General features: G+C 32.4%; 1 protein-coding gene across 1 annotated transcript; it reads left to right on the forward strand.

Annotated features, from left to right (window-relative positions):
• Positions 1-3,293: 3,293 nt before the first annotated feature.
• LOC140811700 (phototropin-2-like) lies at positions 3,294-21,344 on the forward strand. The gene is given in 24 exon segments (XM_073169753.1): positions 3,294-3,427; positions 3,756-4,352; positions 4,535-4,717; positions 5,569-5,660; positions 5,737-5,903; positions 5,905-5,996; positions 7,028-7,241; positions 7,445-7,515; positions 8,065-8,171; positions 8,276-8,325; positions 8,423-8,527; positions 9,824-9,883; positions 10,110-10,199; positions 10,852-10,928; positions 12,454-12,538; positions 14,750-14,830; positions 15,884-15,987; positions 16,258-16,307; positions 16,700-16,806; positions 17,257-17,376; positions 18,276-18,327; positions 19,792-19,904; positions 20,579-20,719; positions 21,017-21,344. Coding segments are annotated over 23 exon segments (2,682 nt in total). The 5' UTR covers positions 3,294-3,427; positions 3,756-3,942; the 3' UTR covers positions 21,128-21,344.
• The last annotated feature ends 694 nt before the right edge of the window (positions 21,345-22,038 follow it).

Here is a 22,038-nt window from a genome sequence, read left to right on the forward strand (position 1 = left end):
AGTGAGGTCTTAAGAAATTTCATAGCTGAGAATGATCGTTCAGTTGTTGCCGTAAAAACAAGAAGCGTTAAAACAAGACAAATCAAATCTTTAAGAAAAATGCACCGGAGACGTGAGGCAGGCATGCTAGGGCGGACGATTTTCCCCGTCATAGTGCCCCGGGAGAAATTTTCTGCTCGAAACTCGCGTTGGGGTGGAAAAACAGAAAATCCACTAAAAATATACATCATATAAAAGTTAATCTCAAGCTCTATACATACCAAAAATTTAATCTTCTATGATTTCATCAATATATAAGCTGAAAAATAACTACAAAATCAACCAAGCCATAGTTTGAATCTTTCTGCATAATAAATGGAATAAACTAAGTAAGTAGCAAAAAACAATCATTTCACCTCGTGCAAACTCAATCGAGGTTCTCTCCCGCACAAGCTTTTTCAAATCTCTTATCAGAAATTTCTTTCAAATCCTCGCGATCACAACTTTTTTTAACTTGAGGCTCTTGCTTACAAAAGTACAGTTGTTGATAGAGTAATTTCTCTTATGATTAAATGGGTTGAAAATAATTTTAATGGGCTAAGTTAGTAAATATAATTATTTTATGGACTGGATAAAAAATTTAATGTAGTCTAAAATTACATATATACTATAATTACTAATAATAATTTTTTTTTTTGATATAGGGCTGGAGCCCACCCCAGTCTTTGGGGTGGCTCCCTCCCTGCTTGAACTTACACTCGTTACGGCTGTAAAACCATGTAATAGTAGTTTACTCAGGGACGTAGCCAGAAAAATGATAGATTTTGGACTAAGTACGAAAATATGATCATTCGGTACAATACACAATAATTTTTGTACTTTTTTATAAGAAAAACTATTTGTTTTATTCTTTCACTAAAACACCAAAAACTATTACAACATGATATTGAAATAGTTCTAATGATCGAAAGGTAGTTTGAATGAACAAAATTAAGGAAATGAGGTGAAAATATTATAATTTATGAATGATTTTTTAGATGTAAATTCAATAATATACTTGACCTAATCTATATTATAAGTTGAATATCGATGTTGTTATATTTTATAGAGAATTAGTAAAAAAATTGTCTAGTTGTAAAAACGAGTCAGAATAATTAATCAACAAAATAAAAAAAGTCAATTGTAATCACGAAGACATGTTAATGTAACTTCTCATTTTCTCACTTTAAAAATCAAATTGTACTGTGGATATCATAAAACTGAAATAAAACATTTTCTCAGAAGTTGTCATTAGATCAAAACATGTTCATAGGTAAAATTTGATCTCATACTCGTAAGACAAAGTAGAACTCAATTGGCAGAAAGGTTACTGGGCTTACTGTTAATAATTATTTTGTGAGCTGAACCAAATTTTTGAAGTATATTAAAATTATATATACACTATTATATATTAATTAAGAAAAAAATGAGACTGGCTTGAGCCCACTCCTGTCTTTGGGTGGCTCTGTCCCACAGGCTTTTTTCAAAAACAATATAAATTAAAAAATTATTTATTAAAATATTATAAAACTGAAACTTTTATGAAAATATTGCGATCCGGGGCTTTTTCTTTTAGATTCTAATTTTTATATATAAAAAAATATGAATAAAATGAATCTGTAACACATTGTCATGGATTATGAATCTGTGACAGGGAGTAACGGATTCTATGAATCCGCATGTTTCTTCTATTCATTGGCGCAAATTTCATCCGATTAATTTGCGCAAATATTTGCGCAAAATTCTTAAAGGTTGTCACGGATTCTTGTTTCCTGTTGTGTTTTTTGACTACACTGTGTTGATTTATCGAGCATCAATAATTTTGAAGTATTTAACAGGTTTTAATTTTATTTTTATTATTATTGAAATAATTTTATTTTATAATGTTATTTTTTGATAAGAATGTTTAACATTATTAGGTAATAATATTGTTTGTTGAATTTGTCATCAATTTCATTCGAGCGACTCCTAAAAGGTAACATTATTATTTTTGTTGATAATATTGAAATTATTTTTATGTTTAGTGTTGTTATTATTATGAGAACAAAAAAAATTTATTTAGAGAGTTGTTAGTTGTACGAGATAAATTAGTATTTTTTAGAAATAAGTAATTATGAATCATTATTTTGTTTGCAATATGAGATAGACATAGTATAGTTTAAAACAATTTATATATATTTTTTATATTTAAAAAAATCCTACAAATTGAAGAGAGATATATCTTTTTCATTAATATTAAGTACAATAATATTAACTCATTCTCATATTAAAATAAATAATTATATTCAAAATACTAACTTTGATAAATATTTTCAAAAATCACAAATTTATATTAATTATTATTTTCTTAATAAAATTCCAATTATTATTTTTATATCGTGATTAATTAAGAGTATAATATTTAATATAATCATACTTATTCGTGTAATGTAAGTGAAGAAAATTATAATTATATTAATACAATATAAATCATACAATTAAAATATACAAAAATTACTTAAATTACCAATGTGGTTCTACGGAATTTGTACTAAAATCAATGAACAATGTTAACACCTGAAATAAATGACAAATATTATCAGAAATATTACATAAAACAAAATATTGAAATAAAAAAAGTACCTTACACATAACAATATTATCTCTTAATATATAATTAAAATATTATCAACAAAATAAAACATTACCATTTAAGACTTTATCGAATGAAATGGATGACAAAATCAACGAATAATATTAATACATAATAATATTAAAAATTAAAATCATAAAATAACATTACAAAAAAAAATCAATTTAGTAATAATATAAATTTAAGAGTTACTACTTAATTAGATTTGAGAATAATGTAAAAGAGAGATGAAGGATTTTGCGCAAATGAATAAGAGGAAATGAGCGCAAACTGATTTAAATGAATCCGTGAAAATGTGTCACAAATTCAAAATCCGTGATAGACCGTCACATATTCTGAATCCGTGACAGTCTACCACGGATTCATCTGGATCCGTGACTTCACTTTTTTTTAAAATAGTATCTGGGGAAGAAAAAACCCCGAATTGAACTATTTTCATAAAAGTTTAGTTTTATAATATTTTAATAAATAATTTTTAAATTTATATTATTTTTTAAAAAAGCCCCCGTCCCACTGGTCCTGCGGTCCATATTCCTTGCAAACGACACCTCTTCGTACTCATTTTCGTCGCATACGAACAACCAGACAAAAAGAAGAAAGAAGACATCGTATATTTCAGGACACAAGTGTTTCATATGGTGTCCACATTTTTATATTATATATTTGAGGCTACAATGCATTCTCGAGTACATTATATCCTTCCACTCATCCTTTAATCTTACACAAACACAAGAAACGACTTTGCTCAACACTTGCAGTTCCACCTACTTCACACAGGTTGTCGAACCTTTTTTGTTTCATTTTTTAGATTGATTCTTGGACCCTTTTCAGTTATGTTCATTAATTTAGTTAATTTTAGTATCTTAGCTCATCTATTCGAGCATACTACTTAAGTTTTATTTGGCCTGATATTTTGATCACGCATATGGAGTTAGCGTTAGTGTACGTCACATCGGTTTGCCATTCCTTTGAAGTGAGATGAGAAGATGGTTCTTGATTATCTTGGTCCTGTGCGGTGTTTCTTTTAGTGTCATTAGCAAGATTGTTAGTTTTCAAATACGTGGATCAGCTTATTTATTATTGTTTTTGTTTTTGTTTTTGACAGTGCTTAATTGTATTGTTGATTCTATGACATATAAAGCCATTGAATATTGATTTGGAAAAGAAAGACAACCGGAAGCTCATTTTGCGATGATTGGCGTAAATTACTTTTGACTGTGTCAGAATAATTGAAGGAATTTGGTGTGTTCGAACCATCTGTGATTCATAATCTTGGAATCTCTGCTGGTACTATGAATGAGAAACGTGACGTGCACGTACCTTCACTGCATGGGGAAAATTTTGGGGATCAAATTGACAATAGTTGGATGGAATTTCAGTTAGACAATAGTATGAAGGAAGGAACTGCAGCAGATTCTTCTATAGCTGAAACAATTGCAGCTAATGATTCAGCAGCAGAAGTTGGAGCAGGCAAGGATTCAGTAAAGAGACTTTCAGTTGGATCAACTAGGTTATCTGAGGAATCTGTTGTTGGATCCGGACTCCTGAGGGTCTCTCAGGAGATAAAAGATGCTTTGGCAACACTGAAACAAACATTTGTTGTTTCCGATGCGACCAAGCCAGACTGCCCCATCATCTATGCTAGTAGTGGCTTTTTCACTGTGACTGGTTATTCCTCGAAAGAGGTCATTGGAAGGAATTGGTGAGTATTAGAGCTCTGGGATACTTTTTTCTCTGTCACATACCATAATATTTTTGTAACTATGCTATGAAGTTCAAGTTTATCAAAGTTGTCCCATTGTGTAATATGGAATCATTTTGAACTTTTAGATTCATAATGCATCTTTCTAAAGAGGTTGGAGATGGTTGTTTTCTTTGTTTCAGCCGCTTCTTGCAGGGACCTGATACAGACCAGAGTGAGGTAGAAAAAATAAGGAATGCAGTAAGAACAGGAACAAGCTATTGTGGGAGACTTCTAAACTATAAGAAGGATGGTACTCCTTTCTGGAATATGCTGACAGTCACTCCAATCAAAGACGATGTAGGAAAGACCATACAATTTATTGGGTAACTTTTCGATTGTTCAAGTGGAATCCTGATAGTCATTAGTTCATTTTAATAGAAAATCTAGTTATCCAACAATAGGAAGTATGAATACTGTGATTTCATTTGAGCCTCAATGCACAATTTTTTCATAAAATTGAGTTAAAAATGAGGGGAAGATTATTAAAATCTGCTTGATCATGCATGGCTTATATTCCTAAGTCCTGTGTATCAAAATATTTTTAAGATTATTGAGGTTGTAAGTTGTTACCATCCTACTGAATGATATATGATCTTTCTAATTTACTGTACATTGTGTCATCTTACTGTAATGTGGATGAAATTGTTTGCATGGGTTTGATGAACATAAATATATTTGAACCTTTGACATTATTGAAGTGAAAAATGTTTGTTTTTTCCTTATGCTTAAAGTTCACACATACATACAGTAATAGAAAACTATAGACGGTGTATAGAAACATGCCCGTGATTTACACCTGGAAGGTATTTTGAGTCCAGGTCAATCGACTTCATATCAAGCAGAGCAAAGAAGTCTCATTTTCATGACTAATTCCATTTTCTTCAATATCCATTTTAAGTTCTGGTCCAAGTATTTTTGATGTTATGTAAATGGGGGTTGAAGCTAATGATCGTGAATTTGAAACCATTGTCCATTCTCCTTGTCTGTCCGTGCTTGTTGCTGGCCGATATCATCCCCTGAATTTGTTTATTTTAAAGTTTTTTGACGAAATATGAAGTTGATGTTATATATCAACCTAACGTGTAAGCAGCATTTTCTTATACTTGATGTTTTGGTAATGTGAACAATTTCTCCCAATCTGATTTATGTATATACATATTGTTATTGTTGGCAGAATGCAGGTTGAAGTCAGCAAGTACACGGAAGGGATTAATGATAGAGCATTACGGCCAAATGGATTGTCAAGGTCATTAATTCGATATGATGGTAAGTACACCTACTGAGCCTATTCCCACTCATAATCAAGTGTTGTTTGGAATCTGACTTGATTAACTTGTTTCAGCTCGTCAAAAGGAAGAGGCTTTAGGTTCTATCACAGAGGTGGTACAAACCCTTAGGCATCCAAAATCCCATGTAACACTTGAGAGTCATGATACCATGACTAAGAGTGAACATACTGGGCTAGCAGAATTGTTGGATAATAAAGGTACCCCCGGGAGACTAACCCCTCCCCCTAGATACAACAAGTAAGTCACATCGTGCAGATTTCCGTTCAGACACATGCCAAAAGTCCAGAAAATCTTTACGCTTTTCACTTATGGGGTGAGTACTGATCTCTTTCTCTCGGCTTTTCAACTTTTCTCCTATAATCTGCTATTGCATGTTCTTAGTCCAGATATGATGTGAAGGAAAAAATAAGTCATTTTTTGTTTATATTTCTGGGAAATGTTTTTACTTCTTGAAAATATAATCAAACATACACTATTCATTTCATTTTCCAAAATACATTTTCACATCACTTTCATAATCCCCTGTACAATCATCATTTGTTAAATAAAAACTTTTGTCACCCCTGAAAATAGTTCTAAAATTACACTGTTGTATTCTAACTCAATATAATATATTTTCAAATTTATAATGTTAAACAACTATTCTAACATCTTATGACACGACACATCTGTTGATAGAAGATGTTTTCTTCCTAAAACATAACTTAATAGACGTTCTCCAATTCAATATTTGAAATACATTTCCAGAAATATCGTCATTAATACCGGAAAGATAACAAAAGTACCTAGAGTCCATGGACATTGTGAATGTGGAATAGAGAAGTGGAGATGGTAACGAAAATGGGATTGCCAATGACCCGAGACAATGAACACTCTTTTGATTTGGACTTCCAAACTTAAGAGTTGGAATTTTGACAACTACTGAATCATGTGGTAACCTGAAACTTTAAGCTTCAGTGAGTAACACAAGTTGTTATCGCTAATCTTTCTATCCACTCAAGTTTTATAAATTTGCTTTAGTCTGAGAACCTTTGTTTCTATCAAAATACAGGGGCTATTTTTTACTGGAAGATGTTGAACCTTCCATTTTGATAAAAATCAAAAGGCTCTACTTGTTATGGGCTTTCCAATTTGTTTCACAATAAATCTGTTTGAATGCTGGTAACTTGGTAACCGTCTGAAACTGTAGGATGAGTTGATTCAATTATCTCTCGTAACCTACTCCCAAAATCTGTTTGAATGATGTTAACTTGGTAACCTGCATCCGGAACAGTAGATGGCTGGATTCGATCCTCTCTGGATTGTATCATTCAATTCTATTAAACTACTGCATGATTTCTGCAGGTTAAAAAATAGGTCTGTATGCCATGCTACCAATGAACACCCAAGAGTTATTGAACCAGAGATCCTGATGATGACAGACGAAGAACAGAGAGAGAGTTGGGAACAAACTGAAAGAGAAAGGGATATACGTCAAGGCATTGACCTAGCAACAACTTTAGAACGTATTGAAAAGAATTTTGTGATAACGGATCCTAGGCTTCCTGATAACCCAATCGTGAGAGCAACTACATAGTCATAAGAGCGTTTAAATTTCTTCATTATTGTCACATTTTTTTCTAAAGACAAAGTTGAAATCGTATGCAGTAGATCACTATTTAGTTTCTATATAAAATTCTTTTTCTTTGTTTTCTTGTTTGAAATATTAATACTTGAAGATACACTGCAGAATAATATCATAATACAGTTCTTGACTTGCAGATATTTGCATCAGATAGCTTCCTTGAATTGACAGAATACTCACGTGAAGAAATTTTGGGAAGGAATTGCAGGTATGAATATTAATCATCCAATGTTGGTGTTTGAACATTAGTTTGACATTCCACGTGATACTGACATCCTTAGGAACTTGTAATTTGGATCACTGGATTAAGCGAGCTAGATGTCAATGATGAGATGTATCCATAGATTGAGCAAGATAGTTATATGTTCCTGTATATTTTTGTGTGCCTCCTTCCTATCATGTTCCTCAACTACAGATTTAAATGGTATTGATTAATTTCGCTATTCATCCATGGTTTATTGTATGGAATGACATATAAGACACATAGATTGAGCAAGAAAGTTATATGTACCTGTATACTTTGTGTGCCTCCTTCCTACTGTGTTCTTCAACTACAAATTTAAATGATATTGATTCATCTCGCTATTCATCCATGGTTTATTGTATGGAATTACATAGAAGGCAGAATGTTTTTAAAACTATAGACATTCTGACTATGTATTCTGCAGACTATTCATCTATAGGAGTCATGTTTTTCTCTTTCATTATGTCTAAATCACTTCCAGCTTTCCTAATATTGTTGAAAAATGTGTTTCAGGTTTCTTCAGGGACCTGAAACTGATCGAGCAACTGTTTCAAAGATAAGGGATGCCATCAGGGACCAAAGGGATGTTACAGTTCAGTTGATTAATTACACAAAATATGGTTCGTTTAGCTCTCAATATTATTAAATAGACTCGCTAGACATCTTGTTCTTCGTTAAATTCTCACCTTAAACTTGTCATTTATTAATGATTAAAAAATTTCAGGGAAGAAATTCTGGAATTTATTTCATTTGCAACCTATGCGTGATCAGAAGGTGGAATTTCCATTTGAATCAAGCTCTCTTGTGACGGTTGAGAAGTTTAAGTCAATGGCACCAAGATTTGTTTACTTGATATTTGTTGGCATGACAGGGTGAACTGCAATATTTTATTGGTGTCCAACTGGATGGAAGTGATCATGTGGAACCCTTGAAGAACCGCCTCTCCGAGGGAACTGAGCAACAGGGCACTAAGTTGGTATATCTGTTGCTGTAATTTTAGTTTTATTCTCCTTGAACTAATCTACACTCTGATTATATTATCCAAATACAGAAATTAAGAGAGTGCTAGCAAAAATTTGTGATTTTAAAGAAGTTATTAATTTTATAGATTGTGAATAAGTGAGAACAATGAGAAGTAGATGGTGTTTGAAATAAAAAGTGAAATGTCGAAATTTTTAAAAATAGAACGTTTGATAAATAAGTGATTTTTTAAGTTCACGGTTTCATGCTTGAGTTAAAGGAATATAGAGATCGAACAGTTATCAGTCTCAGATTTGTATAAGAATTGGAGTCTAGTGTTATGTTAATCTTTTTTGACTATGGATCTCACTTCGTTTGGCGTGGACCTTTGGTGTGCTTTTTTTAGTTCATATTTTTTATTAATATAATATTGTTTATTATATACGAAAAAAATAAATAAGTGATTCTAATACTAGTTTTTTAATAACATACCAAAAAAAAAAATTGGAGTGCTTACAAAATATAGGGTTTGATGGTCTATTGTAAACATGAATATAAAAGTTAATTTTGGATTAGTGAAAATATTGGTGCAAGAATGTCCAGAAAAATTTCCATTTATTTACCAAAATATCATAATCATTTTTAAAAACTAAGAATCGGCATGGGACCAGCTTTTGGATTTGAATTACAATGAGCACAAGCAGAAATTGCAGGTAAGAAACACTAAAAAAACTGATTTTTGTTATTGAAAAGTGAATAGAGATTGCAGACACTCCCTGAAAAGGGAAAACTAGTGGCCTTCATCTTGGACTCTAAAGGAAATTCAAGATATTATGACTTCCGCTAATTATTGATGTCAATGTGTTATGTTCCACCTGCCCTAGAAGAAATTATTTTTAATTCTAGGAAGTTGTTTTAAAGCTTTCTAAAATCTGCTTAAACTTAACACGTTCTTGTTGATCGTGCTACCAAAATTGTGCCATAAAATTATAAATACATAGGAGAGTGTGAAACAGGCTTTGCAAACATCAATCTTGGAACTGAAACACAAATGAAGTATCACGTAATGCAAGTATTTTTAGGTACCCTAACATCATGATTCCCGAATCATTGTGGAAGAGAGAATAGTAGAGGCGATGTTAAATGACCTATTCTATCATTCTGACATAAAAATGATAAAGCAAGCATAAGTTTTGTTTCAAAGAATTATCCTTTGGCTTTACTCTTATGTTCTCTGATTAATCTTCTGTTAACATTCAATTTAGTTCCTCAAGTTCAAGTTAATTATTATTGGATGAATTTTCTTTACCAGGTCAAATCTACAGCAGAAAATGTTGATGAAGCTGTTCGAGAACTTCCTGATGCCAACTTGGTAAGGTATTCCTTTATTTCTATCCTTGAAGTGCCTCCAATGATTAACCTTCATATTAATATCCGTACATGTTTAATGCATTTCGATGTGAATATGTGGAAAATAAGGCTTTTAATACAGTGAGTAACATATTAATGTTAGGATGTTGAGATTGTTGACAAAATGCTATGAAAAGATAATGTCTCATTCTCTTCTTGCTAATGCAAATATCTTATGTCAATTTCAGAGACCACAAGACCTGTGGGCTGTACATTCTCAACCTGTACTTCCAAAGCCCCATAAAAAAAATAGTGTTGAATGGGCATCAATAAGAAAGGTATAACAATGTGAACTTGAATTCAAGCAAATCTGGAGATGTTTTCTTCAGGCTTCCATGTGAAGAACTAGAATATCACTAGTTTATAATGTCAGAAGTTGGTGATAAAAAATTTATATTTCATCATATTTCGTGCATGGGCCGAAGATCAGATAATGAAGGCCATAAGTTAGTATCCACATGAGACATGTTGGTGGGTTTTTACAACGAAATCCTCCGAAAGCATACATGACCAACTGATGGAAATATTTTGATGGGAGTGCAGCTGTAATCGGACTATTATCATGATACCAAGACAAATTTTAAACTTCACAAAGAACGAAGACCATTAATTAACATAAATCAAGATTTATGTGGTTTGGTTACTTGGCCTACATCCACTGTCATATGACCAAATAACTAGCTCTTATTCTCTTAAGAATATTGAAAACAATTATGTCTTTATGTTGGGAGAATGCATAACCTGTTTATAAAAACTGAGGAAATTTCTCAAACTAAATCAAATTAACATCATACCATATATTTTCTTTCCAAGAATTGATGGTGTGGAATGAAGCTTAAATGTTGAATTAATTAGGTGAAGCCAAGATGATATAGTTATTTGTTTATTGTCTGTTAGCAAGTATCTTACTTCTATTTCTAATTTTTATAGATCACTGAATCTGGTGAAACTATTGGATTGAATCACTTCAAACCAATACGTCCTTTGGGATGTGGCGACACTGGAAGGTGATACAACATAAATTAATTTATGAACTGTTTTCTTAATCATGATTACAGCCAGTTTTCAGCACTTACACTTATATAATGCACGACTCTCCTTATTAAGTTGGCACTAATAAATGTTAGGAGGGCTCATGTAGCTTATGTCTTGGTTGCTTAAGTGTTGGCTTTTTGTTATATATGACATCCTGATGAGATATTGTGTGTATCTTATTATCCTTGTTGCCTAGGAATTTGCATTTTGCCATTTATGGTAGCAAATTTAGTAGGCTCATTCGATGCTAGTAACAAGTAATAAGCAACTTTGTCTACATGAGGATGCTATGGGAGTTTGTTAATGCATAGGAATTTGCATTTTGTTACTTATGGTAACAATTTTATAAGCCAAATCGATGCGAGTGTCTACTTAATCTGAGTATGATATGGAAAAATCTCTAAATAATAACCATGGAAAATATTTCATAACTTTCAAACTATATAATGCAGTTGATTAACATATGCTGATTGTTATCGAATTGCATATTATCAACAAACAATTTATTCGTCTTTGATAAAAAAAAAATCCTTCAGTCAATAGTTCTTCTTGTACTTTCTTCCCCCCTCCATTTTTTCATTCTGTTCCTTGCTGGCCTATTTGCTTTTTGGATCTTTTGTTTGGCTCGATCTCCTTTTTATTACCTTGTTAGTTATATATTCCATAGTAAAGTTATTGAGCTCATCGAACACCTAATTTATGTGGATTCTTCTAATATATGATAAGGTCATAATATTTAACCAGCCGAGGAGCATTCATACCAGTACTTGCCTTTTTGCATCTATGTAAAAAAAACAGAGAATTATTTTTGTTAAAGTATAAAATTATTGATCATGGCGCAACCCATGAGCTCAAACGTTTGGGCGAGCAGTTTCAACATGATATTAGGGCTAGGAATCGAAGGTTCAAGATCCCTGAATCACAAAACGCCTTATATTACCATTAAGTTGGTTTTGGGTGCCCTTCTTAAGAAATATTTTTGCTTCCTAGTTTTGTTCTTTATTTTCGTCATTTAGTACCAAAGTTGGTTCAAAATTAGTTGTGTCATATACATGCATATTTGTTCTCCATTGTCGAGGTGGAAGGTGTGTCATCCTACACATGAGCTTGTCAAGACTAATTATAACTTGAGCACGAGCTTTATCAAGCTCAAGTATACATGTTCAAGGGGTCTCATTGACGTGATGAAAATGGAACAAAAGGAAAACATGTAATGTATTAACTAGAAAAGTTCTTGAAAACTAAGGTTGTGTTTCCAATTGTTTTCTATAATTTATTTATTTTTTGTCTGATAGAATTATGTTTTTTTCCTAGTTCATATGATTATCTTTATTGTTTATTCACCTTTTCCTTTCAGTATAAATTATTATTTTATGAACAATTCAACAGTGTTTTATGCTATCTTCCTCAAGGATGTACCTGGCCTCTCAGTGGTGGCTTCGGTTGAATTGAATTCTTCACTTATGCAAACACAAATGTTTTTTTTTTTTTTTGCAGTGTTCATTTGGTGGAACTAATAGATAGTGGTCAACTCTTTGCTATGAAGGCAATGGATAAATCCATGATGCTTAATCGTAATAAGGTATAGGTGTGGGGAACTTGGGTTCTCGCCCGTATTATCATGCTGTTTGATTTAATTTATTTAATGATTGGTGAAGGGTTTTTGAAATTTTCATTAACATAGGCCCAAAATCATTACAGTAATCTTATGATTACTACTAATAATAATAATATTGTAATAACGAAAGCTAAATTAAATATCATAGTCAATTATATAAATTAATGCAAGCATACATCTCATAATATGATTATACATATATAATACTGGGGATATATTTGAATAATCTGAAAGTTCTGGGACTATAGTATAGAATGATAGTACAAGGATCTGAGATTACGAACTCGACCTTGATCTCCTCTATAGGTCCTTTCTTCGGTGTCTTCGGTCCTCAAGTCACATGTTATGATTTACATACTAAAAATACAACCCCCAAAGATGGAGTTGACCATGATAAAAACGACGAAGAACTATATAAGAGGTAATATGAAATGCTAAACAATACGTGTCGTAAAGGTACAACAACAAACACAGTCTGAAGGATATTCATGAATTCCAGTAAATGATATGGTGCTTGAGCATATATCACACTCAACAAAATACAAGGGCTGGCCTCAACACTATAATGTGCACTCATCCGGCAGACTATTACAGTGTACCAGATGGCTTGCCGAACCGGGATCAAATATCCACTATGCCTGGTTGACCACCATATATATCACTGGCCATTCATATTCCGCACAATCCCTTATACATGTCCTATCATTTATTGGCGCATTGTACACAAGTTTTTGTTACCAAAACATATTTTAATTTTCATGCACCAATAAGGATCCTATTCCCCTTTAATGTGAAAAAAATATGTAGTCCTTGGTTAATTATATAATGTTGATAAAATATAATAAATAACTAACAAATAAACAAAGAAAATATGTCGGTTATATGTTTTCTAAAATACTTGATTTTTTGTGCAAATAGCGTGAAGCATCACTTCAAAGGTTGTACAAATTAGTCTAGAAGCTTAAAGACCGACACAACCATAGTTGTCAATTAAAACTCGAGGAACCAATGAGAATTTTATATCAAAAGGAAGTACCTAACACAAGGTAATTCAAATTCGTAAGTTTTTCATGAATGTAAAAGAATTTTTGGGGATTAACTTTAGAAAGAAAGAGGAAAGAGGTGGTATGCTACCTTGGTCTTAGTTTTCCAGAGCATTTTTGGTTGGAGGATGGAGATAAATACTAGTAGTTATTGACCAGAAGTTCCATACATGACTCCGTGTATTCCAAAACTTAGTTGTTCACAAAATGCTGCTACAGGATTGTGGCATTTCAGTATAGGGATGGATATATTAGTGGTGTTTAACTACGGTCTGGTTCGGTTTTAAATATAAATTCGACCCAAAATATATTTTCTGGTTTTATAAAATTTCAAATTAAACCTAACCATAAATTATTTATAACCAAACCATAAATTTCGGTTTGATCTGCTTTGGATGATTAATTTTAAGTTTTGAATTTCACGGTGAATTAGTATTGTGATATTGTAATTTGGAAAAAGTAATAACTGACATTTGATAGAAATCGAGTGAACATTTATTTGATCGCTGACTAAAATGATTACAAGTAAAATATCATAAATTAAAATAAATAGGTTGGTTATAGAATTTTGCAATATATAAGATAAACTAAACATTTAGGGACATGATTATGTGTATTTGGGACAAAGTCAGCAATGAATAAATTCTTAATACAATGGGACAGTTTACAATGTTTATTAATAATATAATACAAGCTAAAAATCAAATAAAATATTTTTGTATTTGAGAAAAACCAAACTAAATTAACAAAATTTATTACATATTTTTTATATTAATGTAATCGATTTGGATCAGTTTATTTTTATCTAAACATTAAACCACGCCAAAGTTTTTGGTTTGACTAATTTTAAGACCAATTCAAACTGTGATCGACTGAAAATCAATTCAGCCAATGCGGTTTGGTTTGGTTTTACAGTTTGGTTAGGTTTTTTAACACCAATAGGATATATGCCCGCTGAAGAGGTTACTGTTCATACCACACACAGAAAAAGACTGCATGCATGGGTTTGTGCATTGCAAAACATAGTCAAATATACTCAAGGATAAACAATTAGATTTCATGAGCACAAAAAGGGGTGATCCTTTTGTTTGTAATGACAATCAATTTGGACTGTGGTCTTAAATTTGTGCAGGTTCATCGGGCGTGCGTTGAAAGAGAAATTATCTCACTCTTGGATCATCCACTTCTTCCCACTTTGTACACCTCTTTTCAGGTTCTCCCTTTAAGAAACTTGATTGACCATGTGTTATTTACTTTATGGTGATGTGATGTAGGCATGATCATTAAAATGTGTGCAATGCAAGAATTCGAAGCTATTTTTTGTTTCATCTCCGACATTTTCGCACATTTCTTTGTAAAATCGCGATCTTGAAATTGTATTGGGAAATGTGATGCATATTTTGTTTTGTTTTTAAAATGAAACATTTTAACTTGAGATATCAAACCATAATATATATATATATATATATATAGAAAACAATTATTGTTTAGGAAAATGGAAAAGGCAGTGAAAATGTATGCTGTGAAATGAATGGAGAATGAGATCAAACATGTTATTCTTACCTTTGGAAAACGAGAATGATTTTTTAAAATGAAACTGAACATAGCCAATAGTTCTTGCTCTCCCTAGATTTAGGAAGTGTAGAATTCTAAAAAGTCCGAGACAGTACGGTCCTGTGTCTGTAGAGTCTGCCATTAGAGGATTAAATACATTTATGGGCTCTGAATCATGAATCGAGAGTTCGGTCAGCTGATTGCATTGACTTCAGATACACATGTATTATATAGTTCATCACAAAATTCTCATTTTGTGAAATTTTACTAAGCCTTCAATATATACTAGAGTGCCATGTTGTAAATCAAATACTGCCAAGCTAACACATGCCAGATTGAGCTCATTTCTAGTATATCTTGGAGAATGATATTAGATATGTGGAAAAACCCCTACATTTTTTTGCTTATCCTTAAATAAGAAATCCATTTTAGAAAAATGGTACGTTGATAGCTTCTTTAGTTTCTTAAGAATCAAAAGCAGGCAAAGTACTCAAAGTTCCATCAAGCTGTGCAATGTCATTATATAACAGATGCAGCTAACTGTTTTAAACTAACTCAATGGATTTTTGTGTAATTTGTGCTAGCTGAAAAGGCCTGATATATGTTCTCTCTCTAACATGCCTTGTGCATCAATTTATCTCTTTAATTTGATTTTACTCCTAATTTTTTTTATATTCTTTACATTCTAACATGATACCTATTTTTTGTCCAGACACCTACACATGTTTGTTTGATAACAGATTTTTATCCCGGAGGAGAGTTATTTGCACTGCTTGACAAACAACCCTTGAAAATCTTAAACGAGGACTCAGCCAGGTAGTTGGTTAAATGCTTAGTTTGAAATTTACAGATAATGACTGAAATTCTTTAATATGTTTGGAACATACCTACATAGAAATGAGTTACGACTTCATGTATGTCTTATTAATGAAGTTGTAATTCATTTCTATGTAGGAGATTCTAATGAGCACAAATTTTCCTGTACACTCTTTCATAAATGTCATAGCACGTAGGTCTAATGCATATTAGAATATTGAAAGTAATGTGAGTTGAAGGATGCTGAAAGTTGTATATAAAATTCTCCAGGTTTTATGCAGCAGAGGTCGTCATTGGCTTGGAATATCTTCACTGTTTAGGTATCTCTAGTTGTTGACAAATTTATAAATACAATGCATTTTTTGGATGAAGTAGTGTGAACCATGTATGCCAGAATTCGTTTAGGTCCTACAGTCCTGCTAAGTCCCATCTTTCAACTGGTATTCATAGATAGTTCAAGTTCTTTAGTCCTGTCAGCTCCTATCTTTGAGTTCTTCCACGTTTTCAATATCAGATCACATTCTTATTTACCAAATATATATTGTTTTACTTTCGAAGACTATCACACTGTATTACCATTAACAAACATTGAGGTTACTTTTACCTAGTTCAAGTGGCTGGTATAAGACATGTTAGTTGAGAGGCATGTGACGTTTCTGCTTGAACGTTGATTGTAGATATTCATTTGATTGTCCTATGTGGACCATTGCAGGTATAATTTATCGGGATCTGAAACCAGAAAATCTTCTTCTTCAGAAGGATGGACATATTGTGTTAGCTGACTTCGATCTATCATTTAAGACAACATGCAAACCACAGGTATGCATACTATTAGTTTCTCTTTGATGATTCGTAATTGCTTCTCTTGTTGGAACATTATTTTTCTGATGATTTATGACTACAATTTTCCATTTTTTAACATTCTTAAAATGCTCCACTGATCCTGAACTGATTGAGTTTCTCCCAAACCTTCGATTGCATTTGAATCTCCATCGGTCTTACTTCGATCTGGAGGAAAGTAGAAAAGCTTTTTACCAGTTTATAGCTTTTATCTTCTGTAGTTGAGCATGGGGTTACACAAGGGTAAAACCTATTTAAAACAAGAAACACCTGGACCTTTTTTCATGTGATCATAACCACTCTCTAAATGCACGGTGTGAGGATATGAGGTATACTGTTATAGTTCGTTCTTTATCTCGGGAACCGTGTTCCTATTAAATTCGAAAATCGAGTTAAGTTATTTTGTACTAAAAAACTTATTACTTCCAGGTCATAAAGCATCCTCCCCCGAAGAAGAGAAGCTCTAGGAAACAACCTCCTCCAATTTTTTTTGCAGAACCAAGTACTCAATCAAATTCTTTTGTTGGAACTGAAGAATACATTGCTCCAGTATGGGCTTTTCTGTGTTCTGATTTTATCTGCTCATTATCTTAATGCATTGGCTTGCATAGAAATTTTGTTATAATTCGTGGCTAGTTTATGTTATTTCCCATAGTAGTTATTGCCTACTAAGGATGACCTTAACTGACTTCAAAGTTCAAAGATTTCGATTTGATCAAAGTACATGGCACAAATTGATTTCTACATTTCGGGCAATATTTTAATGTATATTCTTCAATAATGAGCGGAGCTACCATATAGTACAAGTACTCCTGTTCAGTATTTAGGTGAAATAGCAAGTGCAACGTCTTAAACATGCAAATTCTATCTGATCAATGACCACTTCTAGCTGTCTACTTCTAGATATTCAATTTTATTAGTAGAATGGTGTGTTAAGATTTACTTCATAATAAGCCTCAACTTGTTTGTTTTATAGGCATACATCTCTTTCTTCCTTCTGAGAAACATAGTTAGGGCATTGATCATATTCTATGGAACAAAGCAAGGGACTAAATGTGCAATTCATTAGGACCTCCTAGTCATGAACTTGAAGTTAGTTTATGCTTCACATGTTTTTTTCTTCGTTTTGGCATTGATGATCATTGAGTATGAGATCACAAAATGGCTTTGTCTGATGAAGATTCTTCATGATTTTATACAAAGATATATAAAAGCTATCCAATTTAATTTGGTTTACATCCTATCAAAATGCATCTGATTACAACTCTTTTGGCTGTAGACAAAACCAGTTACAAGATTTTAATTTTGTCGATTTGACTTACTTTCTGGATAGCCTTCCTTTCTCCAGAGAAATGTTATGTTCATTATCATTTTTTTTCCAATTTTTTAACATTTGACAAATTTTCTTGAAAATATATTTTTTCATTGTGCTTTTCACTTAATTGCAGGAAATCATTACAGGCTTAGGTCATAGTAGTGCTATAGATTGGTGGACCCTTGGTAAGCATGTGAAAGTGAATGATTTCTGAATTATTTTTTCACAGTAACAGATAGATGAGAAACTTATTGGAACAATGTCACAATCCTTTCACACAATCTTCGTTCTGATTGGCGACAAAAAGGATATGCTAATTCTCTTCAATTTAATTTGACTATAAATGGAATTATATTTCAACTATTGGTGACAACAACTTTATTTTTGGACTGAGAAACATGATCCTTGTATGTAATGAAGCTGCATCTATGCAATATTAACTAGTACTTTTGGTGAAAACAACATTTTCTGATATCCTGTCTTAGAAAAAATGATTTATCGTAGTGTATGTATGTAATTCAGTTCGAAAACTTGTAGAGTTTCCAGAGATTATGGTTGCATTTAGATCGATGGAATGTATTTTTGTTGTTTTAGATAAACAAAACTATATACTTCAAATCCACATCTTGCGTATTTACATAGTGTTTTATTTTAATTAGGATGAAGAGTCATTTGAAATTCATTCTACTTTGTGTAAATAATATATAAATAAGTGAGATATGGATTTAAGATTTCATATATTGATTCATTGTTAACAATAAAACTACAATCGAAATCCATATATTTCAAATTCATCTCCCCGAATGCACCGTTAAAGGACATTGGGAATTGAGTGTCTAGAGAAGCAGTATTTTCTAGAGTGTGGCAAGAAAGGCAATATTTTTTTTGGAATGTGGCGGTCAATTGTATCTTTTGGTCAATCTAGCTAGAGCGAAACATCATGATTTTCGATTATACAAAAGAATCAGTTAAAGAATGTTGGGAAAAGGTCAGATTCAGGACATTAGTTTGGATTAGGAAGCATTCATTATTTAATAATTTCTTGTTATCAGATTTAGTTAGGGATTGGTTTATATGTTGTTGATGGAATCAGAATTTCAACTATCTTGTCTACCATTTGTAACTTTTTCTTTTATTTTGCTAATATGATATTGTTTCTCATAATAAAAGTGGCTAGATTTATAAGCATTTAGAGCTAAATAATTTTTCAAGAAAATGTGAGTTTGCTCTTAATTCCTCCCAAAAAAATTCATTCAACAAGTTATCTTCTGTATTTATCTAGGGCCAAGGCCATTATTTGATCTTTCTGATAGTTTCTGGCTCTCCTTTCTTGTCATCTCCATTAGTTCCCTCCTGTTTCTACAACCTATTTGGATAGGTTTATAGAATTTGTCAACATGTCATATGCTATGGTATTATGCCATTGAAGAATTTATCTATTGGATACGTTTTCCAAATTAGTTGACCTCCTATAAAGAAATGTCCCTAATTTGTTTGAAAACTTGTAGGTTGCTTCATGATCTTTTTGGAACCACTTGGACTTAATTTTTTGAAAGAAGTTCATTTCCTTTTAGAACTTCACTTTAATGGTTGATTATGATACTAAGCTATGCTTATTGCTGACCTCATAAAATATTTTTTACATTCAGGTATTTTGCTCTATGAAATGCTTTACGGGCGCACACCATTCAGAGGAAAGAACAGGCAGAAAACATTTGCCAACATCTTGCACAAAGACCTAACTTTCCCAAGTAGCATTCCGGTAATACTATAAACTGTACTGAGCATGACAATCGAGCTGTTGGCGAGTAACTCTTGGGTTCTTATAGGTCTAATGGTTTATAGGTGGTTGTGGCAGTAAAATTATTGAATTTTCGTTTGAATTCTGCAGAATGTAGTGCATTTCCCAAATGCAGTTCTGGTAGCCATCTCCTGATCTTTTCTATATTGCATCAATAAGTTTTGGAGAAAAAAGGAAATGGACAGCTCCACTAAAAAAATGAGAATGTCGAGGACGGCAATGTTTGTTTTAAAGTATTTTCTTCTTTTGAATCATAGGCTTTACCAGGAACTAGTTAAGAGCGCTGAAATTGGTCTGGTGAGCGACTCAATAGATTTTAGATGTGATATTTATTTTTTTTTAAATTTAAATTTTTTCTCGTTTTGGAGAGGAAGATCATTCATTGCTCTATAGTCTCTTGGATTAGTTCCTGCTTTAATCTAAATATGAATACCAAAAGTATTTATTTCGTTTCTTCGATGTTTGGCTTCCGTAGAAGGAAATGTGTACATCATTTACAAAAAAGGCAAAGTGGTAATCTGGATATTGAATTACAGCTGCCAGAAAATCTCATATGTATGAGAGTCCAATAACTAGATTTGTATGCAAACTGTACCCATTCTCGAAGTCGAAGTAAATAGGAAAAATAATTGCAGGTGAGTCTTGCAGGAAGGCAGTTGATTCATGCATTGTTAAATCGAGATTCAGATAGCCGTTTAGGATCAAATACTGGTGCAAATGAGATCAAGAAACATCCTTTCTTTAACGGAATAGATTGGCCTCTTATTCGCTGCATGGTAACAACTCCTCACCATTTTGGCTTTTACTACCATGAATGAGTTTAGATATATAAGCTATTAGCTTAAATCAAAAGAATTTTGTTGTTGAGGTTCTCATTTTTCGAAGAGAGACTGAATTTGAACAATGAAAATTATATTTTCTGACCTCTTGATTTCAGTTTTTTATATGCATTTAGAAATTGGAAAGGCACACATTTACACCACATGTAAAGATTTCTTTTTTGAAAAATAAAATTTTTAATCCTGCCTATCATTTGCTGTGAACAAACATTGATTACTGTTTATCACTTGCAGAGCCCGCCGCCCTTAGACGAGCCTCTTCGATTAATTGGAAAAGAATCAAATGCGAAGGAGGTTAGTTGGTCCGACGATGGAGTGCTTGTGCATCCCATGGATATTTTCTAAAGGCATCATTTTAAATGTATATGTTGTGAAGTCTTCTTTGTGCTTTTGTGGAGACTGAATGATGTTGGGTGCTGAGAGTTCTCTACATTTTTAAGTAGATTTCAGGAAGCAAATGTGTGTTGAGATTAAGCTCCAGTAAGTGGGTAATCTATTCTTACAAGAACAGGGGTACGATACGACGTGTTTTTTTAAAAAATGTAAACTGCAAGAGCTTTCTGATCTCAATGTTAATAGTGTATGGTTTCAAGGATGCATGAAATATTAGGTTATGCCATTTTCCCATGAAGACGAGACTGCAGCATGCTTAGTTCCATTTTCTGGAAATGATTTTCATCTGCAGTAAAACTAAATGGTAATATCTCATTTTCATTTTCTTTCCCCAGACTCATTCTTCAACAGTTAGATTATATTTTAAGATAATTTAAAGAATATCAGGAAACTTATAATACGACTCATTCTTCAACCAGTAGATTATATTTTAAGATAATTTAAAGAATATTAGGAAACTTATAATACACTGGTTGAAGAATGAGTCTAGTGTATTATAATGTTGAGAAAAAGATTATATTTTCTCCAAACATTAGAATCATCCATATATATCATATTCTCTAATATAGTACCAGATATGGTCTCAGACTTTCCTTCTGTTTACGCTTGCATGTAGTTAACACAAATTTGAAACAAACCTGGAGTACTCCATATCAGTCATCTAAAACAAGCTGAGCCAAGTGTTATTGATTAGTGATTGACACAAACTACAATAATCAGCGGAAGATAATATGGTGCTAAAGATGTTCCTCAATTCCAACTAAACTGATTGTATCAATCAAATCTTCAGGCATAGCAGGCCCCAGTGGGAGAGCTTGGTAGATGTTACTCATATGGACATGGACAGTGCACTCATCCACTCA

The sequence above is a fragment of the Primulina eburnea genome, chromosome 14, assembly GCF_022965805.1.
Source record: "Primulina eburnea isolate SZY01 chromosome 14, ASM2296580v1, whole genome shotgun sequence".
NCBI classification, from domain to species: Eukaryota; Viridiplantae; Streptophyta; class Magnoliopsida; order Lamiales; family Gesneriaceae; genus Primulina; species Primulina eburnea.